At 33.5% G+C, this 25,261-nt stretch overlaps 1 protein-coding gene across 6 annotated transcripts in view; it reads left to right on the forward strand.

The window, feature by feature from the left end:
* Positions 1-25,261, forward strand: part of GULP1 (GULP PTB domain containing engulfment adaptor 1) — a 195,969-nt gene that overhangs the window by 152,809 nt on the left and 17,899 nt on the right. For all 6 annotated transcript variants that reach the window (XM_054699920.1, XM_054699918.1, XM_054699921.1 and 3 more), the window contains 4 exons: positions 2,183-2,254; positions 9,398-9,496; positions 15,279-15,416; positions 24,962-25,078. In XM_054699920.1, coding sequence (XP_054555895.1) covers positions 2,183-2,254; positions 9,398-9,496; positions 15,279-15,416; positions 24,962-25,078 — 426 coding nt within the window. The remainder of the gene's footprint in view (positions 1-2,182; positions 2,255-9,397; positions 9,497-15,278; positions 15,417-24,961; positions 25,079-25,261) is intronic.

Genomic DNA, 25,261 nt, shown 5'->3' on the forward strand with positions numbered 1-25,261 from the left:
GCACTGTAAGAGGTTGATTCATTTAAAATGTACTTGGAGTTCTTCCCTAATTTTCCCATATGGGCCTATTTACATATAATACTTATGACTCATAACATTTCTGCCAGAGTATGAATATTCTTCCATAATTATTTCCAGTAACTTTTACAGCCTGTTATTGACACATCAGGCTCTTCCTTCTTCTAGTTCAAGAATCACTTAACCAATAACAAGTCTGTCCTTGATTCTCTGTTTGTGCTAACACCAGGCCATCCAGAAATGGCAAATCCCTCAGTGCTAGGATACATTCAGAGAAATTGAAAATAGAAGTTTACCCCATGATTTTACTCTTGGTTTGCTTTTAAATAACTCCTACTGTGTCAACTCCTTCCTGTCACTTGACCCCTTTATCCTTTCTGGATGATCTATAGCAGTGCTTTTCAAACCTACTGGCACATTAAAATCGCCTGGGGAGCTTTAAAATACACAGATGTCTTAGTTCTGCCCCAGGCCAATTAAACCCGAATTCGGCACTGGTCTCTGTTTAAAGCTCCCATTGGTTCTATCATGCAGCCAAGGTTGAATATACTGATTCGAAACAGAAATGCCACGTCCGTCCATCAGAGTTAGGGGTAGATTTAACTTTCTCCACATCTTAGTAGCAGATTTTCATTTCCTTTTAAGATGAGAATTTCCTCCATATTTTGATCCCTCTTTGTAGGTTTGATCAACCAATTCAAAGTTACAATGAGACAAGCCAGTGCGTGATGAGATCACTGGTCCTGGCAGCAATTATTTAGTGTAATTTGAGCATATTAGAAAAAGGAACTGTTGTACCGTATAGAATCTGAGAATTGAAACTTATTTTGCTGTAACATTTCTGAGCTTCACTTTCTCTCCTACAGCTCATCAAAAAATGGACCAGCCGTTATGTCCTCTCTTTCCAGCACATCTTTTTTTAAATCTTCCTCCCACTAACCTCTGATGTGTTACTACTTTTTAACTGTTCCTTAGACTATAGGAATCACCTGTGATACTTTCAGAAATATAATTCCCTAAAGTTACCTTAGATGCTGATTTATTAGGCCATAGAATGTTAGTGCTATTTTAGCCTGTGCCTTCGATAATTCTTACACAAGTAATACAGAGAACCCCTGTTGAAAAACAAAGACTCTTAATTCCTTACATTGTTATTATTGGTATTTTTTCAAAAATGAAGGAATAAAATGTATTTTAAAAACATAACATTACTGTTTATTCCTTTCCATTCTAAGTTTAACACATGAAAAGGATTGTACTTAATAATTTGATGGATGGATGTATACACACACACATACATACATAAGGAATGATAAACTTAAGACTTATTTTGGTGTTATGATTGCCACTATGTGACAAGAAAACATATTTGAGAAATTATATATACTTCAAGAGTTTTAATGGTTATTTTTTGTTTTATATAGAAATATGTTATCTTATAGAATGAAATATCCATTATTTTGGTTCTAGTCGTTTTTGAACATTTTATGATATTGGACTTCTCCTTTGGAGGTATTATATTCAGGAATTATAAATTTAATAATTCAGGATTTTTGGAACTTTTTTTAAGCTGGTTTGACTGAAAACTTTCAGGGATATTTTAAAATTTAATGAAATTGGATATCAATATTATTTTTTATATAGTTTAGCAGGTAACTTTAATGGGTGGTCTATATTGGGTACTTTTCAATATTTGCATTTTGAAATTTTATATACTATATAATATCATAGTTGGAAAATAGAAAAATGTTGATTTGATGTTTTATATTAAACATATTGAAATCTTAATATCTGAAGCTTAATTGAAGTAAAAAGTAAAAAAGTAATGCTTTGGATTTATAGATAACAATTTCTTAATTGTTAATATGTTTAAATTTTAAATTTGAGGTCAGTTTTTCTTTGGGCCCAATAATATGTCAACATCTGCAAGGGGGAAGAAAAAATAGGAAAAGTCTTCTTAAAAATTATCTGAACAATAAGAATTATATATTATTAGATAATATATATCCTCACATAATATATAAAAATGTTATGAACATTTCTGTTAAATTAGGATTGAGCTTGAATTACTACCATGTATTTACTATTATATCATGTTATAGTTCAAAATGATTTAAAGATCTATAATATAGTAAACCTGTGTCTCACAAATGGCCCTTTTCAGTTTCTTGGTAGTACAGAAGTGGAGCAGCCCAAAGGAACAGAAGTTGTGAGAGATGCTGTAAGGAAACTGAAGGTAGGAACAACCCTTCAAATAAATGTCAGTGTATTGATCCTGCTTAAAGTCATTAGTAAATTGATAGAAATTCAAACCATGAGTAGCTTTGTTGCTTCGCCTTGTTAAAAATGGGCTATCAAATAAATATCAATGAGTACATATTTAATAATAAATACATGCACACCGTACATTTCTAAATGTTGTAGATTCTTCTTCTTTTTTTTTTTTTTTTTTTTTTTTTTGTGGGACTCTCGCCTGCTGCCGGGGAGCAAACCATTGCTACAGAGGCTGCAGGCAGCCTCTCAGACAGCACTCAACCGCTGCGCCACCAGGGAAGGCCCTCTTCATTTTTTTAATGTGTAATTTCTTACACTCAACAAAAACATGTAATAGCAATATTTTGTATGTGTGGACATTCATCTTGCCTTACTTTGCTTGAACTCTTTCCTCAACTCAAAAATTAGTAATTGCAACTATCGCAACTGTCATAGTTGTTGAAAGTTTGGAGCTGGAGTTGATAGCAAACCAGCATCCTGCAGTGACACTGTATTTAAAAGATGTCCTAATGAACATATCCAAGTGGATCTAGGCGATTCATGAGCAGACTTGGGGGTAACTGGTGAAATGAAGAGAGACGAAGGATCTTTACTAATAATCAGCACATTTCCTGAAAACACTTATGTAACAAGATGTACATGTTAATGTTTAATTAATTGCACGATTTAAATAATTCTGGCCACAGAATTCTCATCCGTATCTCATTAAGAAAACATACCCACTACTTTGTCTGCACAGTTCATTTTTATTCTCTATACCTGCTCCTACAGATTTTTTTTCTTTTTTGAGAAACAATCCTTCTGTATTTGCTTTGTTTTAGTTTAGAAAGCCTCCATAATATAGGAGGACTAGGCCTCTGATTGTGCCAGGCAAAATCATAGACATTAAAAAGTATTACTTTGATTTGAGACTGTACATCAGGTAGAATTTACTGAATGTTTAAGTGGAAGAAACTGAGCTAGGATTACTTGTATTCTGGGTAAAGAAATAAAAATGGATAGTTTTATTACCCATCCATTTTATATGTAAATACTTTAGCTAATGATTCTAAGTAAACACACTAAAAAAGCTTCCAAGATGATATCACTACCATTTAGAAAAACATGAGGACTAGCCAACCATTTCTTTCCACCACTCAATAGGTAATAATAGGTAATAATTCAGACTTATTCTTGCTTGGCCAATACTTTTAAGCACTAATAGAATACAAAAACCCCACCATTTATGGGCAACCTTTAGAATAAGACTCTATTAAAATGTTAAAAATATTGCATACTGGAAGTGTGAGTTCAACAGTGATATTTTTTTTTTAATACTGGAAGTTCTTTATTCAGTAAACCCAAATTCAAAATCAATTACATAATGGATGAAATCTAAAGAGATTTTTTAAGTGAAATGCTTTCTTAGTGGTAGTTTTCATACATTTTTGTGAGACTATGTGTAGTTACTATGTAGTTTCATATTTAGAAATATACTCTGTTAATGAGGGTTTGTGATTTACAATAAGATTAAAATCATGCAGTATAGTTTAAAAGTGTATGCTCAGTTGACAGTAGTTTTTGTCCTTCAAGTGTCTTCCAGAATACACACACACATAATCAATAATCTTTATTCTGCTGATGGCAGAAATGTTATAGTTCAGGAAAATGTATCTAAGGGCAATGATTCATAAATTTGGAAATAAATTAAACAATGCTTATTATCTCTTTTTAAATATTTTTGTTTCTTTTTGTCAGAAGTCATAGTCACAACTCAAAATATACAATAATTTAAAATTTATTTTTAAAATGTGGACCCAGCTTCTTTAGTCTGTTGTTTTGTAGAAATGGCCAGAAGATGGTGCTATGTCTCTACCAAAAAAAAAAAAAGAATTTACTCATCCCTTTGTGGACACATCCCCCATTTTAATTTTCTGCTCTTTTTTTTTTTAATTTATGTATTCTGACTGCATTTGTATCCACTGTTGTTCAGTATTTTATTTCATTTGCCATATAAAGTAATGTTTTATATTTACTCATTTTTTAAAAAAATTGCAATATTAATGTATTGATGTCTAATATTAAAGAAGAATTCAACATTTAGAACTACAACAAGATGATGAAAAATTAAAAGTTTTCAAAAATAAATTTTTAATGCTTTGATATAGTGATTTCTGATTGGCTTTTCAGGAACAATTGTAAGTTTATTATTATTACATTCTATTTGTCATTTTGCAGAAAATTTATAGTTATAAATTTTTCTTAATATAAATTTTGTATTAAAACTATACTTTCACAATCTCTATCAAAATTATTTATTTTTTATTTCAATGGTTTCTATTTCTTAATCATACTTAGGCCTAAGATTTAGGAAAACACCAACTTGTCCATGTATAACAATTCACTGACCCTTTCAGTGTCTACAAACTCACTATCATTGTTATTGTAATAAGTTTTTTAATAGAGATTTCTTTTTTTTTTTTAAGATTTATTTATTTATGCATACAAGAGCTGGGGTATTGGCCAGAGGTTGAGGAAGGGGGTGTGAGAGGTTCACCACAGACAGAGTGGAGAGCAGAACAGGCGGATTTACTGAAATACACTGCTAAGGGGAGCAGCAGGAGAGACGGGAGAGGTCTGCAGCATCATGTGGGTCAGCTCCCTGGCCGGGAATCAAACTCATGCTGCAGTGGCTCAGTTAAGACTCATAGTGCTGAGACTTAACTCCTTGCGCCACCAGGGAGGCCCCCAAGATTATTTTTCTTACTCCAACTAATACAGATATCACAGGACTCATTATTTTCATCACCATTTGTTTATAATGTTTACATGCAGATGAATATTGGTGTATAAGGCCAAAAATTTCTTGATTTCCCTTGGAGGTAACTGTTGGACATGACTGAGCTACAATTTTAGAGAGATTCCCTCCCCTCCAGTAGAGCTAAATTAAAATTGCTGGCATTAACTCCAAGAAGGTGACCTTGGTATTTATTGTGGAATTCTGTTAAATCTAGATCCATCCATTCTTCTAAGCAGCTTCACATTGTTTTTATTTTCATAGCCAGCTATTTAATCAATAAAATGTCTGAGATTTAATTTAATTAACATTTGTATTCAATTATCACTTCTGTTAGCAACTCAATTTACATATGCACATAACAGATTTCCCTGCACTATTATTTGAATTATTTTAATTAAATTAGCAAGTGTAAGAACCACAATTAGGAATATTTGGCCCAAAGTAATAAGTTCAATAATTTTCTTGGTCAATAATATATATCCTAGTAGTATTATAGTTAGATTTTATATTGGTGCATAAGTCCATTTTAAGTTTTAACTGTAGATCACTCTATCTAGATGACCAAGAAATTTAGTCACAGAAGCAAAATGGAAAAAAATTTGCAAATGTCTCTTCAGGCATTACCATTCAAGTAGTAAATAGGGAGAGAAAAGTGTATCCATATGTAAATTAAAAGTATTTTTGAAGACAAGAAAGAAATCTACTTGCAGAAAAATAGAGGGAACATGTGAACTATAGAATATAGTAATCTTAAATTTTAGGATAAGTGGTTAACACGTATAATATTGTTTAAATATAGATTGACTAAATATAACCTTAGACTTAATTATTTTTTCAATGTATGTGTGACAATTAAAACCAATAATCAGTATACAAACCTTGAAATACATGAAAAATAGAACTGGGAAGGGGTGTGTGTGTGTGTGTGTGTGTGTGTGTGTGTGTGTGTGTGTGTGTGTGTGTGAATGCAGAAACTGTCGTGCAAAAGAAAAGTTATTTTTAGTGGTTAGCTGAAAAACTAGGTTCTGGACATCATTGCTATTCAACTATTTTATGACCAAAGTAAATAAATCCTCAGACTTATTTTTCTTATCTTTGAAATGGAAGGATTAGATGGATCCTTTGTGAATTTTTTTGAGTACAATTTCTTGATATGAAGCAGAGAAAAAGGTTTCATAACCTATTATTGTTTTTTTCCTTTGTCTCATTTTCATGTTTCCCTTTCGCTCCCTTCCTCCTCCCTCCCCTCTGTTCTTTCTACCTCCAGGCCCTACTTCCTTTCTTCTTTTTCTTCCATTCTTTCTTTCCTTTTTTTTTCCTGGCAGAAAAGAAATAACTCAACACTAAGTTTAATATGAGTGGTTGTTTTGTGAGACTTTTTGGAACCTAAAAGAGGTCATAGGAATGGTTGTGTCCAGATGTGGAAAAGACCTTAAGAGCAACTACTCATTGTTTCTGGAAAAGAGCAGCAGCTAGGAAGCCAGCTTAGTTAGAATGCCTCCACTGCCAAAGAAGGGATTGGCTTTGTTCAGATGCGTTCACATCGATGGAGAACAGCTGACTTATTTTGTAAGCCTTTATACTTGAAAACTTCCAAATTGTTTTAATCATGCCACTACAGGAAGGAGATTATAAAGGGAAAAGAAGCATTAAAAGAAAAATTAATCCAATTTCTGTGGGAGAGAGCTGGGATAATATTTAAAGATCTCCACTGAAGCAAAACAAGTTCCTTAAAGACATAAAAAAATTCTCTGGCACAAATTAGTTGTGTTCATGCTCAGAATATACTACTGCTAGATTGAAAAAAAATAGCTGCATGCCTACATTCATACAAGACAGACAGCAAGCTAAAAAATTATACCACCCAAAATTAAATGAAAGGGAATGGTACCCTCTGGGATAGCTAAGCAGATACTTCAAGGCATTCATGTATGCATTTATTACATTCATCTCCAGGACAGTACAAAGTCATGTAAAGAGAAGAAAGATATTTAACCACTGTTTGCTCTAAGATTGAACATATTGTGTGTATTCACATCTGCCCTAAATTAGGGAGAAATGCACAACACAAATAAATATGACACACAAAGAGGACTGAACCCCCCTCTGCCTTATGTGTAATCTATTTTGGGTCCAGTTAGAATGATCCATATGCTAAAAACATATTATACTAGGGAATAATGTTTTGAAGCCCTAAAAGAAGAGTGATGAATTCCTTTCTTTTCCTATTTGCTTCCCTTCCCTCCTCCACCCCCCACAGTCTATTTCTTCCCCAAAAAAGGGGGTGTGGGGAGAAAGGAAAGAAGGACAGGGACAGTGGGGAGAGACAGTGTTGCTACATAAAATCAAGCACTCAGTGAACTTTGACATTCAGGCAAACAATGAATAACTTTTTAAATCTAAATATGTACCAAATATTGCATAGGACAGGGTACTAAATAGCATATAGTATGTGTATGTAAAGAGGTAAAGAGTGCACACGTGTATTCTAAAATAAAATCTTACAAGATATTTATTGTGTAGTATTCCAATTTAACTGGGTTCTCGTAACTTTCTTCACCACTGAAACAGGTAATGCTGACAGAGAGAGAGAGAGAGAGAGAGAGAGAGAAACACCATCTACTAAGTATATGAGTTTCTGATATTCTTTTTTATACAACAGAAGCCAAAAAGAATTTACATGCACTTGCTAATTCAATAAGAAGATACAAAAAATAGTAGTATGAACCTCCGTGGTGGCCTAGGGTTTAAGTCTCAGCACTATCACCTCTATGGCCTGAGTTTGATCCCCTACCAGGGAGCTGACCCACATGGTGCAGCAGACCTCTCCTGTCTCACCTGCTGCTCCCCTTAGCAGTGTATTTCATAAAATCCGCCTGTTCTGTTCCTCACTCTGTCTCTGGTGAATCCTCCCACCTCCCCTCCACACTTCTGGCCTACACCCCAGTTCTGTAGAAGAACTGTTTGTGTAGAACAAAATTTAAAAAAAAAAGAAATAATACTGTGAACGTGTTAAAAGTTTATGTTGTCATAATACTATATTTATAATTCTAGCCTAAGTCTAGCTCTGAATCCACTGGGAAAGTACTTTTATTATTAACATCATTTTTATTTTCTAATTATGTTAATTGAAGTAGTATTGATTTACATTACTGTATATGTTTTGCGGTTTTAGTCTCACACCTCTACGAATGTAAGTGACCACACCATGCCTAACACCCAAGCGCAATAATCTTCTACCATATAGTCCTTTGAGGCCCACCCCCTTTTCTTGCCATCCCCACACTCTCCATCTGTGTTCTCAGTTCAGCTTCAGTTTAAATTTGGTTTGTCTCCGTTGATTTGCTTGGGTGGTATGTTATTCCATATGAAGGAAGTGTCTGGAAATGGCAAAGATGGCATATCTAACCCCAGTGAACTGTAGGTTTATAATGGTGTTAAAAGCAAAAGATCCACAGAAAAATAAATTAATCTATGCTTATCTTTCCACGAAGAGTTTCACTTTTTCAGCTGTTTGCTATGAATATAGTTGTTTAAATATCATTAAAGAAGTACATTAAAAATTAAGTGATTTGGGCCTCCCCGGTGGCGCAGCGGTTGAGCGCTGGGTTGCGAAGCTGCCTGCAGCCTCTGCAGCGCCGGTTCCATCCCCGGCTGCTTCCAGGCCACCGGAGGAGGGTCCCACATGGCACGCAGACCTCTCCTGCCGCCCGCTGCTCCCCTCAGCAGTGTACTTCGGTCCTTCTGCCTGCTCTGCTCCCAGCTCTGGCTCTGGTGAATTCTCTCACCCTCTGGCGCTTCTGACTGTACCAGGTGCTTGCATAAATAAATAAATCTTAAAAAAAAAAATTAAGTGATTTTAGGGCCTCCCTGTGGATGCAGGGGTTAAAATTTCAGCACTATCAAGCTATTGCCAGCCACTGTGGCATGAGTTCAATCCCCAGCCAGGGAGCTAACCCACATGGTGCAGGAGAACTCTTCTGTCTTGCCCAATGCTCCCCTCAGCAGTGTATTTCAGTAGATCCACTTGTTCTGCTCTCCACTCTATCTCTGGCAAATCCTCTCACTCCTCACACCTTTGGCCTACACTCCAGCTCTTATATGCAAAAAAGAAAAAAAAATAATCAAGTGATTTTAATGATAGTAATAGTAAATTATTATGATTTCTATGTAGTTTAAGGTTATGTGGGATTTGTAATATGTTTTGTAATGAGTACTAATTTATATAGGAAATTCCAACACTGATACAAGCCACAAATGTATATTTCTTTGTGCTTATTATCCATAGAAACATAACTATTACTTGTAAATAATTTTCATTTTTAGTTTGCAAGACATATCAAGAAATCTGAAGGCCAGAAAATTCCTAAAGTTGAATTACAAATATCCATCTATGGAGTAAAAATTCTAGAGCCCAAAACAAAGGTAAGGCTTGTTTTTGAATGTCAGAAGTACTCTAATCCTTATTTAATTGCAGTTATCTTCCATGAGTGAATATTTAATTTTTTTTCTAATTGGAATTGTTTTACCCTCAGTTTCTGAGAGTTAATAACCTCCATAAGATTTTTATGTGGAGAAACAATTTTTAGGATAGCTGTCTTAGTAAGATGTCCTGCAGACTCTACTTGTAATTTCATAATTTATATAAAGTGCATTCTGATGTGTTTGTTCTTACATTTAGGAATTTTTCCTCATGTGCTGTGGAAGAGATGCACAGAGTGTAGTTCACTGAGATTGAAAGAAAACAAAAGCTGTGTGTTGTTTATTAAGAGGTCCTGTACTGACTTTTACTGCCGTTGACATAAGCAGTCTGCGTTAGTTTGCTGGGAACAGCCATAATAAGATTGCAAATGTATGAGGAATATAAAAATAAAATTTATTAATTAAAAAAAAAAATAAGATCCCAAAGACTGGGGGTAGAAATTTACTTTTTCATAGTACTGGAGGCTGAACATTCAGGGTTAAGCTGACAGCAGGTTGGTTTCCTCTGAAGCTTCTCTCCTGGGGATGCAGGTGACCATCTTCTTGTTGCCTCTTCAGTGGTCATCTGTGCTCACACATACCTGCTGTGTGCCTGATTTCTTCTTCTGAGGACATCTGTCAGATTGGATAACGGGCATCCTATTAAATCATTTTAACTTAATCTCCTCACTCAATCTCTAAACAGACTCACATTTTAAGGTCCTAGGGTTAAGACTTCAGCATGGTAATTTGGGGGAACATGGTTCTGCCCTTTAACACTGTATAAACTTAAGTTTCTTGTACTTAAGAGTCTTCCACAAATCCACTAGTAAAAAAATTAAAATACAACCAATTCTGCATTCGTGTTCATTAAAATGTACTTGCTATGGACTAAATTGTTTTCACCCAAAATTCCTGTGTTGAAATCATAACCTCTACTATGAGAAGCTAGCTATCTACAATTTAAGGAGAAAAGCTCCAGCAGAAACCAAACTTGCTGACACCCTGATCTTTAACTTTAAGTCTCTTAAACTGTGAAAAATAAATTTCTGTTGTTTAAGCCACCCAGTGTATGGTATTTTGTTACAAGCCCTAGTGAACTAATGCAGTACTTTCTTTATAATACTTCAGAATTTTTGTTTTGTAATTTTAATAAGATGGTGAAAATCGGTTTGGAGAAAATTGATTTAACACTTTAACTCCTGATATTTTATAAATATATTGGTGCTTTCTCCTAACACTGAAAAATTAATTCATTTTGGAAGCCCAAGGAAACCCTAGCTTATAGACAGATTATTACAATATTTTTGACAGGTCTGCAATTTTTCAATAGTCCAGCATTTGCCATTAATACTTTTTGTGCATACCAATCCTTCACAAATTCTTGCTATGCAGAATGAGGTCTGTACCCAGATAGCCAAAACAACCCTGACCAAAAAAAAAAAAAAAAAAAAAAAAGAGGAAGGATAGAGGCATCATACTTCCAGACTTCAAACTTAACTACAAAGCTGTAATAATGAAAACACTATGGTACTGGAACAAAACAAACACACAGAACAATGGAGTAGATTAGAGAGCCCAGAAACAAACCCACAGCTCTATGGACAGTTAATCTACAATAAAGAAGCCAAGAGTATGTATTGCAATAAAGAACACCTTTTCGATAATTGATACTAGGAAAATGGGACAGTAGCATGAAGAGAATCAAACTAGACCACTCTCACACCATACACAAAATCAACTCAAAATGGATCAAAGACTTGAATGTAAGACCTGAAGCCATAAACATGGGCAAAACACTATGGCATAGGTTTCAGTGATGTCTTGTGCACTCATCTCCAGCAGCAAGGAAAACAAAAGAGAATATAAACAATTGAGGCTACATCAAACTAAAAAGTGTCTGCACAGTGAAAGAAACTGTCTCTAAAACAAAAGGACACCCTACTGAATAAGATAAAATATTTATAAGCCATACACATGACAGAGGGCTGATATCCAAGATCATAAAACTTAACAAAAAGAAATCAAATAACCCAATCAAAAACCTGGCTGAAGAGCTAAATAGGCACTTCTCCAAAGAAGACATACATCTAGATGGTCAAAGGGCTCATGAAAAAATTGCTCATCTCTTATTGTAAGGGAAATGCAAGTTAAATTCACAGTGAGATACCAATGCACACCTGTAAGAATGACACATATTGAAAAGACTAGAAACAAGTGTTAGTGAGGATGTAAGAAAAAGGAACCATCTTACCTGCTGATGGGAATATAGAAATGTATAGAGGTTTCTCAAAAGATTAAAAATGGATCTGTCATGTGATCCAGTAATTCTACTCCTAGGTATCCAAAGAATACAAAGACACTACTTGAAAGGGAAACATGTGTTTATTGTAACATTTTTACTAGCCAAATTATGGAAACAACCTACTTGCCCAAAAATAATTGAGTGGATCAAGAAGATGTGTATTCATTATGTATGTACACAATGAAATACCACTCAACTAGCAAAAAACAGAAACTCTTGCCATTATTGCCAGTGGGGATGGAACTGGAGGGGATCATGCTAAGCAAAATAAGTCAGGAGGAGAAAGACAAATGCTGGATGATATCTCTTGTATGTGGAATATAGAGAAACCAAACAAAGGGTCAGATAAAGTGAAACTAACTGCAAAGCCTAGAAAGCTGATTATAGGACTGAGGCTACCATTCTCCTATTATTGAACACTTGGATTGCTTCAACTTTTTCATTAATTGATACAAACTTACGATCTTTAGAAAATAGAGATGTGATTACAGTACAGAGAGAACTTCTCTAGTGTTTAGAATTCACAGTTTTGTAATGCCATATCCTTAGAAAAGCATAAAATTTAAAGGTTTAAAAATACTACAAGATGACTAACACTAATGTCTTAGGTGTGTGTGGAATGCGCACATGCATGTGTGTGTGAGTATGTGTGAAGAGACACAGATGAATCATACAAATGCAATAGTAGTACAATACTACTGGTTGGTGATTCTAGAGTTCCTAACAGTAAATTTCCCATAACAACGAGATTCCCATAGTCAACATGTCAAGCTTACCATTCTTTTCCCTAAACTTTCACTGTTAAATTTCTATGTCACCCCAACCTAAACATTATTTACAAAACTTCAAAGAAGTGGGGTTCAATGCATTTAGCTAATTGACTTTCAACATTTTATTTTCTTATCCATATTGGTAATACCAATCTGTTCTTTCCTATCTCATTGTCTTAATTTCTTAAACTTAATACTTAATTTGCAGTTTCAACTGAATATGCCCCTAAAAAATTAACTTTCCAGGTTTTTAATGGAAAAGAAATATCTCTGTTTTCATCCCTATTAAACTTTAAGAACAATTTTAGAGTTTTTAATCTTTGAAATGTTTTATAAAGTCAATTATACTCATGTGAATAGAGAGCAATTGATTTTTTACCCAAATACTTACTAAATACTTACTACATGTGAACATATTACCCATATATACAAGGAACATTTTTTTTTAATCCATACAAAGATATAGATAATCTACTAAAGGGATTTTCTCAGCTTTGCTGAGTAACAGTGACCTTAGACTCCCGTGAATGCTGATTACTAGAGTCCACCCAGGTGTTTCAGATTCAAAATCTGCAGAACATGACTTACTATCTGTATTATAACAAAAACAAACAAACAAACAAAAAAAACCACAAAAAGCCTCCCTGGAGAACTCTGATATGGCCTGTTCCCAGGCAAGCACTTAAAATCTACTATCTTAAGAGATGTGAGTGAACCAAAAAGAGAAAAAAAAGGTGATTTATTTTATTTTGGATATAAATTTTATTTTATGAAAAAATACATTACTCCTAAAAATAGATTAATTTATAAGTTTTACATGCATGAAACAGGATTTAAAATTTTACTAGTAATGTGATATGAACTTTACAGATGATAGACTATTTTTCTGTCCCATTTGGAGGAATAGAAATGGAATTGGCTCTCATTATTTCTTTCTACACCTTTTCACCTTTCCACTTTTCTCACCTGTCCTCCCAAGGAAGATTATGCAGTGCTGGAAAGAGGTAGTCTAAGTGAATTAGGGATTGACTTATTTTTGTTTCACCTCTAATAATATCATCAATGATAAAGAATAATTGTCTGTTCACTGTGCTTTATTGTGTCCCATTTCTTGTCCTCATCCCACCAAAAATTAGACTACATTTTTATTTTAAAATATTTAAAGATCTATCACAAGAACAAAAAAACCTCACAAAATAATAATATTATGTTTCAGCTTCCTAGTCTCCTCTTGTAGGAAGGCAATTTATTAATCTCAGCAAAAATTTAGGATGATTCCCAACTGCCATAATCAAAAGGTTTCTATTATCAGACTAGTTGGTAGTGAATGAAAGACTATATAGAGTTCGCCATCAACTGTGTAAATGGTGCATTTTCACGTTATTTGAATATGAAAGGAATCATTTTTCTATAGTTTAAAGCAATGACTTCCTCTTTATGTATCATTTATATGATTGTGCAAAAATAAACTGGATTAGAACTGTTTTCAGTATCTAGGAGCCACAGTGTAGCTGAAGGGCTATCTTTTGTTTGACTCTATTAACAATAAAACAAGAAATGTATCAATGAGAGCTATCAAAATGGATAGTCTCACACAAATGTCATTGTTCTTTGGAGCACTAATCACAAAAAAAAATAAAGATGGATCTCATTGAGAACCTTAAGAAGTTGAGAGCTTACCTTTTTAGCATTATTCCTTCCTCTTGAAATGGATGGATTAGGTAATCAGATAATAACAAAAAAAATCATATAATTCCACATTTTAATTTTCATGCTTGCCAAGAAACCCTTTGATATCATTTGGTGCATACAATGAAAGAATGCAGTGCTATAGGCAAGTTCTCTTAATATTTATTTACATATCTCAACTTACATATTCATTTTTAGCCTGGTGAGAAGGAATATGAATCAGAGTGACAGATTATATCAGCAAGCTAACACATCAAACATTGAACTTGAAAGTATGTAATGTCAGATGATTGTGTACATATAAATACATAGATACAGATACTTAATTACAGTATTCATCTTTCTATTTATCAGCAGTATTGATTCATTGAGTTGGAAATTGGATATCTAAATCTTCCTCATTTACTCTTCCAGTGGAAAACACTACAGAAGTTGCAAGGATAATTTTATGAATTACCATGAAGATGTGTAAAACACAATTTAAAAAGAAAAATTAAGAGTGGTAGTGTGTTTCATGAACGCATGTTCAGCTGACGTTACTTTTTAAACTGTAATGCTCATTGTAAAAAGTAGATAAAATGTAGTGTTCTGATTTAAAAGGTTTCTGTAAATTTCATAACCATGTGGAAGTATCTTAATCTCTCTGGGCTGCAGTGCTCTAAGGAAAATTACAGGCCTTTAAAGTAACAGCCTCTTAAGATTACTTGTACCTGAGATAATCCATGAGCCTCTGATCCTCTTGTATTTTGCTTGTGTTTTTCTAAGCATTTATTAAAATGACTGTTTTAGTTTAGTACTGAGTCAGGAAGTCATTTCCATTACATATTTGTTTAAGTTTGGAATGCACATAGTTATAAAACCAAAATTTGACACAATTGTTTCACTTTTAAAGTCATAAATTGTATGTTACTATCACAAGCTGGTATTTGAGAAAAATTGGGAAAAATCTCACAATTGTGTTTATTTCCATCTGTGTTCACAGGAAGTCCAACACAATTGCCAGCTTCATAGGATATCATTTTGTGCAGATGATAAAACTGACAAGAGGATATTCACTTTCATATGCAAAGATTCTGAGTCAAATAAACATTTGTGCTATGTATTTGACAGCGAAAAGTGTGTAAGTATGCCAGATGTTTTAGGGTGGCTTATTCTGTTTTACAAGCCAGGAATTGTCTTGTTTCTGGCATTAGCAAAGTATTTGGAAATGAGTAAGGTCTGCAAATACTTAACTGCACTAATAGATTCATTCTGTCATGAGAATACGCTTCGGGGGTTCATCCCTAACTAAATTCTCATGTTCATGGGTACAAGTTTGCATGCAAATTTCTTTTCTTAGACAGTTGTGTTTGCTAATGTTATGCATTCATTTCTTTTATAATCATTTATATATTTGTAATTTTAATCTCAAATATGTCATAGTAGTATACATATAAGGAGTAATGGTGAGCAGAGTACTCTATTTATTCCCTGAATTTGTTTAATGTGCTGAAAATATGTATTTTAAACTCCAAGAAATAAAATCTATATTACTTGTCGTTAAAACAAATCTCTAATACTTTGAAATTTTGGTTCTTGATTTTCATTATTCAGAAATGTTAACATTATGAAAGATAATAGAATTGTGTTTGTGCCCAGTGGTTTGTGAATATAAAGTTCTTAAGATATAAGAAAAGTCATGGAATTCTGAAGTTAAATCCTTAATAGTTCTTTAATTCTCTGGAATATTAAGGGAAACCCCAGGTGTTCATTATAAATATAATCATTATATAGACTCAGATCCTATTATAAAATGTAAGATGTGAATTCCTAACACACATTGCAGCCATTGAAGGCTACAGTGAAGGAAGAACATCTGACCTCAACAACATTTTTGACTTAGGCAGGAAAAAGAACTTAATTCGTTTGCTCATTTTTCATGCTATAAAAAAAAGACTAATATTCCTATTATACAACTTAGTCTCTGGTTTCAGTAGGTTAACTTCTTACAACAAATACCTTTTACTTGTCCATGTAATTCTTACATCAAATGGAGAATAGATTTTTCAATAAATTTTTCCTTAAGGAAAAAGCAATATCAAAAAATGTATAAAAGTGGAGAAAATTATTATCTATATCTTTTAAACTATAGTACTTTCAAAAGACTAATATGCTAAGCTACTCATCATAATACCTTTTGAGAATTTGATGAACATTATAGATCAGAAAAATATACTTACCAATATAAGATGTGCTATAATAAGGTATTTTATATGAAGTTCAATTTGTTTTTTAGTTTTATCCTGAAGATGATTTTCTTCTATGCGATTGAGAAGACTAAAGTTGATATCTGTTGAATACCCTCTATATGTAAGATATAATAACCTTTTGTACTTGCACCAAGCAGAGAACTCAGTTCTTTCTTCTTGCCTTATACATAGAAATACACTCCCTTGCAGTACTTCAAAAATATTCATTATCAAATTTCATTATAAATATTAGCCTTCTTACAGTTTTCGGTTATGTGTTTTTTTCCTCCATTTGATCCCCACCCAAAATTGTCACATGATTATTTAAAACATAATCTTGCTAGGATTTCTGTGTTGTTATATTGTTTTAAACATAGACTCTTTTCCTTGCTGATCTTGATTGTGATTCATTTTCTGAATTTTAATTTCTTTGCCCATAATTCTCTTTGCATTTAGCTTTCTTTTATCTTTATGGTTAAAAATAATTATTGAAGCCTTCAGCAGTAACTCATCTCTGTTAGTGTACATGTATTCATAAGGAATGCCTTTTAAAAATACAATTCTGGGCCTCCTCTGGTGGCGCAGTGGATGAGCGCTGGGCTGCGAGGCTGCCCTCAGCCTCTGCAGCGCTGGTTCGTTCCCCAGCCGCTGGCGAGGGTCCCACACAAAAATAAATAAATAAATAAATAAATAAATAAATACAAAAAATAAAAATACAATTCTTCGGTTCCCATTTCTAAATGCAAGTTCTTAGCTATTTGTGTTGGAGCTAACAAAATCTGCACTTAGCAAGTTTGCTAAGTGATTCTGCTATAATGGAAGTCTGGGCTTAGAAATGCGAGGGTGCAAGAAATCTCTCCCACTCTGTGTTGCCATGACTGACATGAACTCAAAGAGATTATGCTTCCTCAAAGTTTCATTATATCATTTTCACAATGATATTTTTTTGGGTCTAATTAGAATAATGAGTATATTTATAAAATTGATTTTATATGTATGTAGAATTTTTGAAATGTTATCCCCTCTAATCATTTTAAATAATCAATTATGGAATATTGAAACAGGAAAATACTTACAGCTCATTCGGTACACCGCTTTCTCTTATTTTTAAGAAATGCCAGAGAAGTGACTTCCTCATCATTAGGTAGTAATGATACCTACAAATGGTACCTACAAATTAGGTAGTAACAGAATCAGACTGAAAATGTCTAAGAACTTATATTGCCATCGGAGCATTCTTTTCATCATGCTATGTTACTCCCCTAACTGTGACCCACTCCAGAGTCCATCTACTCTTATTGTGTCTTTGTCTTATCCCTTCATGGTATTTTATGTTTTCAGAACTAAGTTGGAATTGTTGAAAGCTGGAAAGATAGATGGAAACGACCTAGTATGTCACAGACTGGCATTCGCTACTTTATTAACCATATCAGGTTTTGTTGACAACTCTCTCTCCTGGCGTGATGATAGTGAGGATCACATGAGAAGCCAGAGCACCCATCCCTGCCAGGCAGGAATGAAGAGAGGCCCAGTGTGGAAGCTAGACCTCTATCCCCAGTGAGGCAGCAGTGACATGTACCCTGTCACTCCCATCCTCCACTAGAACTATGTAAGGAGCAGCCACCTAAAAGACAACCTTTAAATAATATTTAGAATAATATAATTTCTAAGAGTCAGTTGAAAATCACTCAGCAAGGGCCTCCCCGCTGGCGTAGCGGTTGAGCGCTGGGCTGCGAAGCTGCCCACGGCCTCTGCGGCGCCGGTTCAATCCCTGGCTGCTCCCCGGCCACCGGAGGAGGGTCCCACATGGCGCGCAGACCTCTCCTGCCGCCCGCTGCTCCCCTCAGCAGTGTACTTTGTCAGTCTGCCTGCTCTGCTCTCCGCTCTGGCTCTGGTGAATTCTCTCACCCTCCAGAGCTTCTGACTGTACCCAGTGCATGTATAAACAAAAACAAACAAACAAATAAATAAATAAATAAAAACATGCCTCTATAAAAAAAAAAAAAGAAAAGAAAATTACTCAACAAGAAAAGGAAGATTTCAAGTAAATGAAAAAAGTTGACCAATAGATCCCAACACTTAGATGAGAGTGATATGACCAAAAAAAAAAATACAATAAATAAAAAACTTGATGTACAGGCTCAGTAGCCTCAGAAAGTAGGGGGCGGAGGAATGTTGATAGATAAAAAATGTCAGTCTAGCATATAATAGGCACAAACACAATGAAAAGCAAAAATTGTAAAAAAAGTCTAATGTGTGTGTGATATCAGAGATGTGGAAAGAGAGAAAAAAGAGAGTGACCTTGGCAATAAACACTTGAAGATAAAATATTTTCAAACATACCAAATTTGGCAAAATGTATATTCAAGAAATTGAATGAACTCCAAACAGAATAAGTAGAAATAATTATACACAAAAACACATGGCCATACTTCTGTAAACTCTAGACTAAGACAGTCTTTGAAAATAACAAGACATAAACTTGTCCTATAGCAGAAAATCAATTTGAAAGACAGTATATATCTCATTAGAAACCATTAAGGCAAGAAGGAAGTAGAACAAAATATTTTGTGTATTATAAAACAAACAAAAAAGAAAAACTGTCAAACCAGACTCCTATGCCCAGAAAAAACATGTCAGGAATTAAACAGAAATAAAGAAATTATCAGACAAAGGAAAAGATGATATCTCACTAGTAGACCTACCTTGAATGAATGGCTAGTGGGAGCTCTCTGAACAGAAGGGAAACAACGATAGAAGGGAAACAACAATAGAACATGAGAAAGGAGAAAAATAACAGGATACGCAAACATGGGTAAATGTTCTCTCAATTATTATTGACAGTAAAAGCAAAAAATACTTTCTGATATGACTCTAAATCCCTACAGGCAGTTGCTTCATAAAACAGGAAAAGCTGTTTTATACCTCACTTGAAAATTGGAAAAATGAAAACACTGGTAGACTGTAATAAGGTATACAGATATAATGTGTATCTTAGAGCAACCACTAAAAAAAAACAAAAAAAAAAAACTGCACAATCAGAAACATTTAAAGCACTATGGATAAATTAAAATTTTATAACAAAAATGTCTTCAACACCCAGAGGTACACAGTGAACAGAAAACAGAGAGAAATGGAGACGCATCAGAGAAGAAAAATGAAATGGTAAACTTAAAGCACTAATATATCAAAAACCACATTAAACTGAAGTGACTGTTCTAAATACACCAGTTAAAAGAGATTGTTGGAATACATTAAGAATAAACCCAGGGCCTTGCAGGCTGTTGTGCGCTGCGCTGTGAAGCTGCCTGCAGCCTCTGCAGCGCCGGTTCGATCCTGTCCGGCCGGCGAGGGTCCCACATGGTGCGGCAGACCTCTTCTGCCTCAACCCACCGCTGCTCCTCTCAGCAGTATTTCGTCAGTCTGCCTGTTCAGTTCCCCGCTCTGTCTCTAGTGAATCCTCTCACCCTCTAGCACATCTGGCCTGTACCCCGGTTCTTGTATAAAATAAATAAATAAATCTTTAAAAAAAAATAAATAAACCCGTAACTATATTGTCCACAAGAAACTTTTTTGAAATATAATGGTATAGATTATATGAACTGATTGAAAATGAAACAAACAAAGATGTCATGTAAATTTCACTCAAAGAAAGCAGAAGTGTAATAATATCAGCTAAAGCTGACTTCAACATAAGAAAAATTATCAGAGACACAGAAGGGCATTATATAATAATAAGGCATACTTACAAAACCACTTAAATGTGTATGATCACACATTAAAGGTACAAAATGAATGAAACAAAAACTGATAGAACTGAAAGGAAATGCAGGATAAATAAGCAAAAACAATTTTCAATGACTCTTCACTACAATTCCCAAAATTGATAGAACAACTAGATAGGAAATAATCAAGAATATAGAATTATTCAACACCATCAACAAATGGGAACTAATCAACAAGTATAAAGAGAACCCCACTCAGTAATAGCAGAATGTACATTGTTTTTCATTGCCAAAATAGGCCATATCCTGGGCTATAAAATATCTCAAAAATTTAAAAGAATTGAACCAACAGCAAAGAAATTAATCTAAAAATCAATAACAGAAAGATGAAAGAAGTATTCAAAAACTTGGAAATGAAACCTTACACTTGTAAGAAGTTCCTGTGTCAGAAAACTTAAAGGAAAATTTCAAAATGCAGTGAATTGCACATAAATGAAACAACATAATGACATTTGCATGATTTAGCTAAAATAGTGCTGAAAGAAAAATCATATGATTTTATCAATCAGTACTTAGCACTTTAGTACTTAGTACTAAATTAATACATTAGGAAAAAAGTCTTTATAATCAAAGTTCCACCTCAAGTACTTAGAAGACAGAAATATCAACATAAACTCAGATAAAACAGAAGAAAACAAGAAAGATAAATGAATGAAATTCAAAACAAACAATAGAGAAAAATCATAAAACAACAGTTTCTTTGAGAGATCATAAAAGTAACACAATTTTATTAAGACTGACAAATGGAAAACTGACATGTTACCAGTGTCAGTAATGAAATGTAGATTTCTCTGCTGGCCCTCCAAATATCAAAAGATTAAGAGGCTGCCATAAATTAGCTGTAACATATAAACTGCTCAAGAAACAAAAAATACCATAAATCACTCATTTTTTAAATAGATTGGTTGAAAGGCCCATAAACATAAATTTGAATTTACTACTTAAAATATATTAAAAGAGAAATCTTCAGGCTTTCATGGTTTCACTAGAAGAAGAATCTATACAGTGATTAAAGAGGAATTAACATTATTCTATACAACCTATTCCAATAAATAGCAGTGAGAGTATTTCCTAACGAGTTTTATGAAGCTAGTATTACCCTAATACCAAAACCCCGCAAAGACAGCACAAAATAAATAAATGAAGGAATGAATGAATAAATAAGGAAAACTACAAACAAAATTCCTTGGAATATAGCTGGACAAATTCATAATACAGTATTAACAAATCTAATATGAAAGAATTATACGAACAACATATGAAAGAACTATACAAGATCAACTGCAGTTTTTTCCTAAGATAAGTCGTATTCTTCATTCAAAAATCCAACAATGTAATCAACCTTTTTAACAAGCTACAGAAAAAAAAATAGTATCTAATCAATTATTAAAAATTATTTGAAAAAATCAATACCCATTCATTGTTGAAAATTTCCTTATTTTGATTTAAAAAACATTTAAAATTGGGCCTCCCTGGTGACGCAAGAGGTTAAGCACAGCACTGTGAAGCTATCCAAAGTTGTTGCAGCAGGAGTTTGATCCTGGCTGGCCAGGGAGCAACCCATATGGTGCAACAGACCTCTCCTGTCTCCCCAGCTGCTCCCCTCAGCAGTGTATTTCTGTCAATCAGCCTATTCTTTTCCCCACTCTGTCTCTGATAAATCCTCTTGCCCCCCACACCTCTGGCCTGTACCCCAGTTATGCATAAATAAATAAATCTTTATGCATAAATAAATAAATCTTTCCCCAAAAAGGAAAAGAAAATGTTTTTAAAAAAGCATTTAAGGCCTCCCTGATGGTGCAAGGGGTTAAGCACCGTACTATGAATCAATCTGCAGCCTCTGCAGCATGAGTTTGACCCCAGCCGGCCAGGGAGAAACCACACGGTGCAGCAGACCTCTCCTGTCTCACTCGCTGCTCCCCTCAGCAGTGTACTTCAGTCAGTCTCCCTGTTCTGTTCCTCACTCTGTATCTGGTGGATCCTCCCACCCCCCACACCTCTGGCCTGTACCCCAGTTCTTCTATGCAAAAATAAATAAATCTTTAAAAAAAGCAATCTTAGTAAAGGAAATGACATATCACACATATATTTGAAAAAGAATTTGTTACATACTATTTAATTTCTCAGTATCAATATAACAAGACAAAAATCTAAAATGGGGAGGAGACTATATTGTTTATGGAGTTCTTAAATGAAAATATAAGAAAAGCTGAAAATCACATGAAACTAGATTACTGTAAGTATTAAATGGGGAAATTTAAATTAAAAATATATTGGGATAGTATCACTCATTGAGTAAAATGTCTCATATTTTAAAAAAATCAATATTTAATATGGAGTAATTAGAAATCTTACTGCTGATGGGAATATAAAATGATAAAATTTGGAAAACAATTTGATAGGTTTTTAATGTTAAACATAGGACTATCCTAAATTTAATAATTCCATTCTATTTACTTAGATATGAAGACATATGTCCCCAAAAAGATTTTATAAGAATATTTAAAGCAGCTTTATCTGTAACTAAGAACTGAAAACACAGATGTATTACTCTATAGGCAAATGTATAGATCAATTGCAGGATTTTCATTAGTTGTTATACTAATTAGTAATACATGAAATGATGTATGCAACATCTGAAAAATGTAAAAAGAATCAAGGCACAAAAAGTATTTACTAGATGGCCTATTTTTATGAATATAAGGACAAACAAAAGTTCTCTATGGTCATAGATTTCAGCAGTAATTGCCAATAAGAAATGTGACTTGGCTGAAGGCAGGCACAGGAGAACTTTCTATATCTTTATTAATTTGGTGATTTATCAAAACATCTCATTGTATAATTATGATATGTACATTTCATTTTACATTAATTTTATCCCCTTTCCACCAAAATGTATGAGGCTTTCCAAGTCAGATATTCTGGATTTGAACTCCACATTCTGTCCACTCACTCATCATGAGGACTTAGGCAAGTTAACCTCACAGAACTGCAGTTGCATTGCTTGCATTGTGGAGATAATAACAATCTACTCAGAGTCATTATGAGAATCAGGTGAGGCAGTGTATGCTGCACATTACCAGACAGCAAGATACTGTCTTAATAAAAAGATCTCTTATCATAAAATATTTGTCTTATAAAAGGACAATATGTTTTTTAAAAGTTTTTGTTGCCAACAATTAATGTGAAGTCAAATGTCATTAATGATACATCAACAATTTTTCTTAAAAGACTTTCTATAATATATACTTTGATTATTTGAAGATAACATATTAACAGGCTACATCAAGACCATAATTAAATTATGTAAAATTTTATTATGAATAAATTAAATATTAATTCTACTTAGAGTATTAAAATGTAGAATAGCCATAATTTTAAAATATTTTATTATATTGAATTTTTAGAAACAGAAAAAAAATCATTTTTCTCCCACAACCTATCATAATCACCTTTATTATATTTTATTATTACATATAAGCCCAACATCTAATACACCCAATTTTTTTTTTGTACATACTTTTTCATTAGTCTCAATCATTGGACACAAAATTTGGTATCTGGCATTTAAACATTTTTTTCCTACAATGTAACTTCTTTTTTTTTTTCTGTAACACATCTTCTTATATAATTTTATACATATATTTTATATTTTCAATTAACTGGGCTAATCACTATAATTATTTTTTATAGTGAACTAAAACAATTAAAATGTCAAGCAATCTGAGCTTTATTTTAAAAGCATGTTTTCAATTTAGATTGATAATAAAAGAGTTTTAGGATTGATGGTAGATTAAAGCATAGTGTTTCCAAGATTTAGTTTTACTACCAGTTTTTACGTCATCTGAGGTCTTGTAAATAAATATGACATATTTGTGATGCATTAAATCATTTAATGCCATATTTACCATATTACATTATAATGTTAATTAAATATATAAATCTTTATTGTTTACAAGACACTGTGCTATTGGTCAAGATATAAATGGGAAAAAATGAGTTGGCAGACTTTGGATCTTTGTCACAGTTTTTAGTTAATACAATAGATCAGAGATTGTAAGTCGTTTATGGGACCAAACTCAGGTGACATATATTTTGTTCAATCAACACTGTGTTTTATAAAAATAGTGTTTACTACAACTTAAAAAGTGAAAGATCTCACATTAAAAAACAGATTTCTTACTTCATCTCATATTAATCCGACAACTCTTAGTTGGAGTTGCTCATTTTCACAAACCAACAAAAATGGTGTGGCTGTTGTTCCATTTAAAGAGAGCATACCTCAAGTTTTCCACGGACCCCGCCCAGCCAGCCTCATTCAAGTCACCTCCAAGTTTAACAAACACTCCTCACTAGGAAATAAATAGCAATGAGAGAAACTGCAGCTGGAAAGTTAGGGGAAAACACTATAATAAAAGAGATGAGAAAAATGGACAGAACTCTGACTGCCAAGTTTTATTTTTCAAACTTTTGTTTTATGTTTTGCATGGTTAAGCACTGAATTATGTGAGCATAGACCACTTTGCTCCTTTACTCCATCTCTACCCCCAGCATTCCCCTTTTGAAGTAACTCTTGTAAATGTTTTTCTTGATTCAGAGAACAGTTTGATATGCTATTATTAAAATGTAAATCTTCTTTGATTTTTACAAAGGCTGAAGAGATAACTTTAACAATTGGTCAAGCATTTGACCTGGCATACAGGAAATTCCTAGAATCTGGAGGAAAAGATGTTGAAACAAGAAAACAGATTGCAGGGTTACAGAAAAGAGTGAGTAAACTAAGTTTGTTTTTTCACATTTATGTGATGTAAGCACAGGGAAACTTGCATATCATCAAACAAATTTAGAAGGCCTGCCATTAAATTTCCCCCACACTGATTGGAACTGCTTTCACTGTGTTCCTATAATTTTTCATTCCTGATCCCCTGCACAGTTTTTAACCATTTTATATT

This window comes from Talpa occidentalis, unplaced genomic scaffold (assembly GCF_014898055.3).
Source record: "Talpa occidentalis isolate TD23 unplaced genomic scaffold, MPIMG_talOcc4v2.1 talOcc4.3, whole genome shotgun sequence".
NCBI lineage: Eukaryota > Metazoa > Chordata > Mammalia > Eulipotyphla > Talpidae > Talpa > Talpa occidentalis.